This window comes from Verticillium alfalfae, genomic scaffold (assembly GCF_000150825.1).
Source record: "Verticillium alfalfae VaMs.102 supercont1.8 genomic scaffold, whole genome shotgun sequence".
Taxonomy (NCBI): domain Eukaryota; kingdom Fungi; phylum Ascomycota; class Sordariomycetes; order Glomerellales; family Plectosphaerellaceae; genus Verticillium; species Verticillium alfalfae.
The window spans coordinates 1,063,130-1,071,445 of NW_003315031.1; the positions used below are offsets into that span (position 1 = coordinate 1,063,130).

The 8,316-nt window shown below is 61.4% G+C and overlaps 1 protein-coding gene across 1 annotated transcript in view; it reads right to left on the bottom strand.

Annotated features, from left to right (window-relative positions):
• Nucleotides 1–1,515: 1,515 nt before the first annotated feature.
• The window catches only part of VDBG_06747 (separin), a gene marked incomplete at both ends in the record, with an annotated part of 8,600 nt that continues 1,799 nt past the window's right edge, over nt 1,516–8,316 (bottom strand). Inside the window, 4 exons of the mRNA XM_003003139.1 lie at nt 1,516–1,734; nt 1,898–1,908; nt 1,988–2,364; nt 2,420–8,266. Coding sequence (XP_003003185.1) covers nt 1,516–1,734; nt 1,898–1,908; nt 1,988–2,364; nt 2,420–8,266 — 6,454 coding nt within the window. The remainder of the gene's footprint in view (nt 1,735–1,897; nt 1,909–1,987; nt 2,365–2,419; nt 8,267–8,316) is intronic.

Below are 8,316 nucleotides of genomic sequence, written 5' to 3' on the forward strand. Positions count from 1 at the left end.
TACCTGCTGCTTCAGATCACCTCAGATTCCGTGTGACAGCTTCCACCAGCGTATTCTGGACCAATGCCATGCTTGATCCTCACGATCCTTGGAGTGGCAGCTTCAGGCTACATCTTGGCAGGCTTTCTCCGCAGTGACAAGAGATGCTCAATACACACCAGAAGAATGAGGCTTGGGTTCAGTACGTACACGAAGGGTTTGAGAAGGACTCCGTGGCGACGCCTCGGCGTGCGACGCCATTTCGCTTCGCACCGCGTTCATTTGACAACTGCTGACACAAGATCAACAAGACTGACAAACCATAATGGCTTTGACCAGTAACAAGTTCATACGCGCCAGGACCCATGGGTTATGCATCACACTAGATCAACAACACAACGCCAGTCAAGGGACAATAGACGCACGCTTGTCTCAAGTCTTCTCCACTATGAACGCTGTTCCCACTTCCACATGTCTAACAGGCTCGTTCGATCTTGTCCGGCCAACTCATACACAGCGCTATCCAAGTCGATGTAGCTGAGAGAGGCTGAGACGAGCCTTTGGTCACTAATCTGGCTGGATGGACCTACCTGTCATTTGCTGCAACTTGGGTAGAGAACTTCGCAAACCTACGGCGCCTGGTAGACAGTTCTACAATGGGTCAATCTAGAACGAAATGGTTACAAGGCAAGTACATGCCTGAGTGCGTACATGTAGACGATCAATTTTCGGGGAGCGTTTTTCACAGAGAACCTTGGAGACTCAGTCATCCAACAAGCGAGCACCAGCAACGATGGTACAGTTGCTACACTACAGTACCTTCGAGATTGAACGCGGCATGACACCCATTCCGGACTCCGGGGAGGCCTGGTGTCTACACCCGCCATGCCCCCCCTTATTGTTCGCCGCTATACCTATTCCCCTCTCACGCGCCCGCAGCCTAGGGTATACCCCTGCTCGGTTTCGTTTCGCTCCCAGCCGAGGTCAATCAACGGCAATGCCCTTGATGAATCTGGGGTGACCGCCCATGAGTGTGGCGTAATTCCTTTTTCGTAAGTACCTAACTGTCCTGTGTTCGGCGCTGATCTGGCAGCCCTTGTCATGGCCATTTATTGTTACATTCGAGTCCGTCCTTGGAGGAGCGCCGGAGCGGGAGTCTGGCCACCCGCTGTGCGCCATCCATACTCGAACCCCCCGGTGTTGGCCCTGCTGGGCTGGCCCATCACCTAACTTCCTTCGTGGCATTATCGTGATCCGCCAGGGGTAGTCCTGGTCCGCGGCACTGCTCCCCTAGCGTCGTCACGACGTCGGGCTTGCATCTTCTGCTGAAATACAATCATCAGACGCGGAGGAGAATGAATGTTAAAGTATCAATGTCCTAGGGCTTGGCAGGCAGACAGCCCAAAACCCCAGGGGCAACGAACCAGAACACCAAAGCTACATGTGCATCCTTCCACGATCGAGCGTCATCCCTGATCCTGATTGATCACCCCACCAAGCTGGTACCCACGTCGTATCCCTACCCCCCAAACACGCTCATCTCCGACCGATGGCCCTATCGCATCTCGACCACTGGCGGTGCCCAAGTCTTGCCACACGCCGCGCCTGATGCCCGCCCCCTTCTACATCGCCGATAGACCGGTGAACGTGCGTGAACATGACCACAAGAGTATCGACGCCCAAGCACATGGCAGTAACACAGCAGCGGCGCAGCAACGCCAAATTGAAGGGGCACAGTGTCCGAGCGGACTGTAGCTGTTGTTTCCCGTTCAAGCAGGTGATTCCTGGCCAAGGCACCAAAGTTGTCAAGTGGCAACGTCATGTCTCCTCATTCTTGAAGCAAACAACCAAAAAACGCTATGCTCTGTCCAATCCCTATGCCCTCCCATGTGCCATGATCAACGCCTCGAATACGTACAGTCCTACTAACTAGAATACCCGTAGAAGCAGAGAAACAAGAAAGATCACCGCGTGTCTGGTCGTACATAGACGGGAATGCCATACACACAGACAGCGCCGGCCGTGAGGTACCGAAATCGCACCGCATCCCTCGCTTTCACGACAGCTTCCACAACAGACGTTGTCGCGACGACGTCCAGGCTCGCTGGCCCGGCAGACCATTTATCAACCGGGAACGATCCCCTGACCATGAGGCCCCACTCCTCAAAAAGCCGTCCAGCGAAACGGTCAATGTCCCGATCCGTCACGTCCCACAGCGTGCCGACAACAGCGGGACACCCCGCCATCATGTAGTTCCACACGGGGCCGTGGACCTCGAACTCGCCGGCCTCCGTAAGACTGGCGGAGCTGCAGCCCATCAGCAACGCCGCGGCGCGGCACTTTTCAAGGCGGCGAATGGTCTTGCTGCGGATATACTGTGCACCGCTACCATGACCAAAGTAGAGCAGCACGTCTGAATCGCGGAGCGCAGCCTCAAAACTCGGCCTCGCTCGGGGTGCGCGAGACAACGCTGGACCATGTCGCGTCGAGGGCGGAGAGAGGTTTCTGAAATGTGCCGAGCGTATTGGGGAGGTCAGAGCCCGGATTTAGGATATAGGTGCCCTTCTTCGCCGAGATGGTGTGGCCCACCGGTGTTTTCCCCCCAGTGATGGCGTCGTCTTGCTGCTCCAGAATAAGGCGGCGGAGACATGCCATGGAGGGGACACGAGAGACGGCGAGCCCGTCCATACAGGGCAGTGACTCCCAGGGAAAGGCATGTAGGGCCTTGTCGAGGATGAGAATGGTGTGCGCCCCCTCGACAGGATCCGAGCTCTTCAGGCCTGCATGATATACCTGCAGTGCGTCATACGTCTCTAGCATGATCGAATCAAAGTCAATCTCGTCGTAAGCGTTCCTCTCCCCGTGGAATTGCAGGATATCAACGACGAAGTAGAGAAGGTCCGTCAGCGCCTCGTCGAGGTCGAAATCAGGTGAAGCGGGATCGCCCAGGCCGACAAACAGGTCCAGGATGCGCGGGTCGAGCGTAATCTTGGGCGCCGTGTTGACCTTCTTGCCGCGCACCTGCCTCCGTGACGGGAGGTGCTTGTCGAGCGTCTTCTGGAAAGCCTTCTGAAACCGTGACAGCAGGTCGTCGCGCCGCGGGTGCTGTGAGAAGATACCCTTGAACCCCCCGAGCCAGATCTGTTCGATGTTGTCGAGGAGATGTTTCATGCGCTTGTCGAGAGCCTCTCTCTCTTGCCACCACGCGGCTTTGGCGCCCTTGGCAGACCAGTCGCGTCCTTCGTCGTGGCAGCTCTCGTTGATGAGGCGGATGACTTCAAGAAGCTCGCCGTGTCCCTGCTCGAAGTCGAAGACTTCTGTGTCGGCGTCACGCGAGACGGCACGCTCGAGCGGCAAGCGCAGGACAAAAGGCGTGTGGTCGGCTTGCAGCTTGGTGATGCACAGGTCGTGTCGGTTCTCGCTGAGCGAAATGGACACGACGGTCCAGGCCGCCGGGATGATATTGACATAGTCCCGCTGGAACCGGGCAACGTCGGTCGTCACGCCGCAGCTCAGTCGACGGCCCTCTTTGAGAGCGAGGGCCGTGGGCCACGAGATGTCACTGAAGGGGGCGTCGCTCTGCTCGACGGCAATCATCTTGCGCGTGCGCCGCCACGTCACGTTACGCGCCAGCTCCATGGAACAGGTTGCAAAGTCGATATGCGGCAGGCTCTTGGCCGTGTGGTTTGAGGCTGCCGAGAGAAAGATTGTTGTGTTCTGCAGGAGAGCAGAGATGCGGAGCACGAGGTGGCCGTCGCCTGTGACGAAGGCCATCGAGTGCGCCTCGACAAGATATTCGAGTGCCTTTTGCAGCGATTCGACGAAGCCGAAGCTGTTGTCCTGCCTGGCGTCTTTCTGCAGTGTGGCGGCTCGCGCACGCGATTTCCTAGCAGGTGGCGAGGCAGCGGCCGCCTTGTCTGTGACATGCTTGTCGGTGCCAGCAATGGCGGCGACGGCAGGGAAGGAAATGGTGGATTCCTGCACGACGGAGAAGACGGAATCGTGGAGCATCTCCTCGAGGCTTTGTCCGATGAGACAGGCCGCCCTGTGGACCTGCACGGTGAGAGACTGCCTCAACCCGACGGACGTCTTCTGCGACTCGTCGAGCAGCTCCATGGCGGCCGGCCAGTCCTTCTTGTCGAGGTGCGCGAGTGCCTTGCTGATGAGCATCGAGGTCTGCAGCGCGGGAGGCTTGGGTGGGGCCTTGGGAGCAATGTCGACGGCAGCAGCTGTTCTCGTTTTGGGCGCAGCAGCCCTCGTCCTTGTTGCTTTCGTGGCAGGCTTCTTGGCTGCAACTTTGGGTGCCGCCGCAGAAGTACGCGTCGTTCTCGTGGCGCGCGTCGTGCGGGCGGCTGGCGCGGTCTTCGTCGCGGTAGCCGCATCGTCGAGGGTGAGCTTCTGCATCTTCTCCACCACATCCTCGTTCGCAGAAACCCCGCCGACGCCGGCCCCGCTGAGCATCTTGAGCATGGCCTCCGCCGTGCCGAACAGCTCCTCCTCGCTCTGCCGGTCCTTGAGTAACCCGTATAAGGCGCTGAGTTCGCACGCCAGGCGCATGGCTCGTCGCGACGGCTTCTGCGACTCGAGCGTCTCCCGCGCTCGCTGGAGCAGGTTGAGTCCCTTCTCAGGCTTGTTGGCCCTGATCCACACGGATCCGATCCAGCTCTGTGCCTGCGTCTTGTGAGCCAGCGAGTCAATGGATTCTGCGATCGACAGGGCCTTTTCCGCATAGTAGAGCGTCTCCTGGAACATGCCGATGTGCACATAGACGGACGACAGGTGGAACATGCTCCGCAGGAGGGCGCAGGCGAGGGCCCAGTAGTCGGGCCCGTCGGCAACATGGAGGATGCTGCTGCTGTTGGTGCCTGTCGTGCTCTTCTGAACACTGCTGCCGTTGTCATCCTCGTCGGCGGAGCTGGTTACGATGGACAGCTGCGAGGACTCGTGCGAGGCGGCGGGGTTGCGGGCCTCAAGCCTAGCCCAGCTCGAGTACAAAAGCTTGACGTTGTTCTTGGCATAGTTGAGGGCTTGGTGCGTCTCGCCCTTGCCCATGGCGACGAGCGAGTACACATAAGTCGCGCGCGCGAGGAGCAGCCTCCGCTGCAGGCTGGAGCCCTTTTGCAGCGTCGTCTGTTTGTCAAACGCGGCCTTGGCCTCCGCGAGAGCGGCCTCGGCCTCAACGTAGTTGTGCGCGGCGAGGTGGTACTCGACCGATGACAGCTGGAGGCTCACCCAGGCCACTTCCGACCCCGACAATGGGCCCGCCTCTGACTCGTCCGGTGCGGCGAGCAGAGCGGCTCTGGCGAGGATGTCCTTGGCTTTGGCCTCGTGGCCGAGGTCGAGGTAGTGGTCGGCGAGGGCGCTGTGGCTGAGCAGCACGGCGTTGATGGATGAGCTCGTCATGAGGCGGGCCAGGTCGGTGGATAGTTCGAGGACGGCGAGACGGAGCGCATCGTCGCCGCGCAAGTTGGCAAAGGCCTCGACGGAGCCAAAGTGTCGCAAGAGCTGCTCCGGGTCATCGACGCAGGCGTACATGTCGTCGACGGATGTGCAGCGCGCGATCATGGCACGCCACGCCGCGACGGGCGCCTCGAGATCGTTCGTCGCCGACGCTGGATCTGTGTCGATGAGAGCAATCATGGACGCGAGGTATGCCTCGTGGTGGGGGAGAAACTTGGCGAGGGAAGCGTCGTCGCCGAAGGCCCTGCTGCGGCAGGCATCGAGGGTCGCATCGACTTGAACGCGCAGGGACTGGAACTCCTGCTGGTCGCCCATGCTCATGGCGAGCAGCAGGCAGAGCGTCCGCAGCCTGCGGACGGGGAAGCGCTCGAGCGAGTAGAGCCTCAGCAGGGCATCGGGCACGGAGCTCGAGAGGCCGGTCGGTTTGCTGCTGCCACTACTGCCCTTGGCGGCATCCGAGACGATGATCTGGATGAGGTGCTCGAGCACGGCGGCGCGCTCGAGCTCGGCGAGGAAAAACGTCCAGTCGCTCCAGGCCTGGTCGAGCTTGACCATGGCGGCCAGCGTGCGCGACAGCGCCTCCGTCTTGGCGTCGGCCCTCCAGGCCAGGGCGGGCGCCTTGTCATTGAGGCTCGCGGCAACGGCCGCGAGGACGCCGTCCTCCACCATGTTTGTGCAGATGGCCTTACGAGCGTCGCGGGCCTCGGCGAGGCGCCCAGAAGCCCGCGAGAGCTCGGAAAAGCGCTCGAGCTTCTTGACGAGCTGGGCGCGCTCCTTTTCGCGCGGCGACCGGTCGGCGACGGCCTCGATCGAGCGCTTGATGGGCCGCAGAACGGCCTTGCTGTCCTCCTTTTCGCCTCCGCCGCTGCGCTGGACGCGATCGGCGTGGTAGTAGTAGAGCGAGGAGACCTTGACAGGGTACGTGTTGGCGCCGTCGCTCTTCTGCAGCAGGTTCGTCTCGCCGAGGTGCTCAAGAAGCGTAAGGCAGTCCTGTAGCGTTCCGTCGAGCTGAGTCCACGGCATGTCGTCTTTCGAAATCTTGGCCTTGAGGACGACAAAGGCCGAGTCCATAATCTGCGTGGCCGTCGCGAGGAGAGTCTGCCGTCGTTGGTCGTAGCGAATCGTGTGTTTCGCGTCGGCGTCCCTCGCCGGTGCCTTGCCCATCCAGCGCAGGGCAAAGTGCGGAAACTGCAGGACAAAGTCGTGACAGGAGGCGGTCGTATGTCGAGGTAAGGAAGACTCCTTGTGGACCAAGAGGCCGACAGTTGACCGCCTCGCGGCCGTGAGGTTAATCATGAGCTCCTCGAGCTCGGCCGAGTCGCCTTTGAGTGTGCCCTTGAGCTCGCCGATGATCGCTTGGAGCAGAGACTCGAGCTCCTCGGTCGGCGTGTCCTCGCGCTTCGCCTGAACAGCGAGCAGCTGTGCTGCTACCGAGCAGCGTTTGGCGGCCGAGCTCTGCTCCGGGTCGAGGTGGCCCTTGACCAGTGTCAGCCAGGCCGCGGCTTCGGTGAACAGGCGCGCGCTCTGCGCGAGGGTGCCGAGGGTCTGGTAGATGGCCGCCAGCGGGGAAGAGGCTGAGGTCGAGGGCTGCAGGCGCTGCTGTGCGCAGAGGTCGGTGATGCGCGTGTAGGCGCCGCGTGCGACCTGGAAAGCCGCCGGCGTGGGCGTCGAGCAGCGCCGGACGAAAGCCGCCATGCAGCGAGACAGGGGCAGCATCAGATCGCCGTCCACGTCGGCCTCGTGTCCGGCCATGACCCACCAGCAGAGGCGGTATTCGAAGCCGAGAGAGTGGAGCTGGAGAGCTGCCGTCGGTGAGCAGCTGAGGCGATTCTCGGTGGCGAGGGTATCCTCCTTGCTGGACACGCTTGGCGGCAGGGACAAGATGAGCTGGGAGAACTGTTCAAGCTGGCGCGCCGCCTTGTTTTTCGCCGCTGCCGACTCTTTGGCATATCGCGACAGCAGGTTCATCGGTGAGGAAGGATGGTCACCGAGAAAGGGCACCGCCGCCTCGACCATAGCAGGCTTCTTTGCCGCCGCGATGAGTCGCAGAGCGTGCAGCTGAGACGTGATGACGAGGCCGAGAATCGCACCAGAGGCCTTGATGGCGCCGTAATCGAGAAGATCGGCCGGATTTGTCGACAGTGTGTTCGCATGAGAAGCCGCCACCGCCGCCTTTTCCGTCTTGGTGCTCGGCTTCGTCGCGTCCAGCTGTGCAAGCCTCCTCTTCAAGACGGCCAGTTCCCTCAGCGCGTGGTCCTGCAGGCCGAGACCCAGCAGCTTCGTCACAAACGAGGACATGCCGGCCTCGAGCTGGCCCTCAGGCAGCGTCACCTTGCCGGCAGCGTGCAGCGAGCACAGGCAGGCAAAGGAGATGCGCAGGCACTCGACGAGCGGCAGGCACGCGCTGGCGAACGACGAAGACGAGCTGGGCGCCGCGGCGCCGCCGTGGGCCGACTGCGGCCGGCCGGTGGCCGTCTTGGGCAGCATCGGGGACGTCGAGACGCGGTTCAGGGCGCGCGGCTGCAGGGGCGACATGGGCATGGAGCTCGATCGTCGGAGGCCCCTCCTCGGTTCAGCGTCGGAGCGCTTTCGTGGCGCTGGTTCGGTGGGTTGACTCGGAGGCGCCGTGGTAGCTGGTTTGGCCGTCTCGGTGAGGGCTTTGAGGCCGGCGTTGACGACGTGGGTGGCGAGGGCGGCCTTTTCCTTGCTCGAGAGGTCATTTTCGGGTTTCGGCTGGCGCGCTGCTATTGTTCTCGTCGTCGTTGGCGCTCGCTGTCGCGTGGTGGAGGGGGTTTTGGGGCGGGCGGACGCGCCTCTCGCGGGCTTGCTGGTGGGATTGCTTGAGGCTGTTGTTGTTGTTGTTGGTGGTGGTAGGAA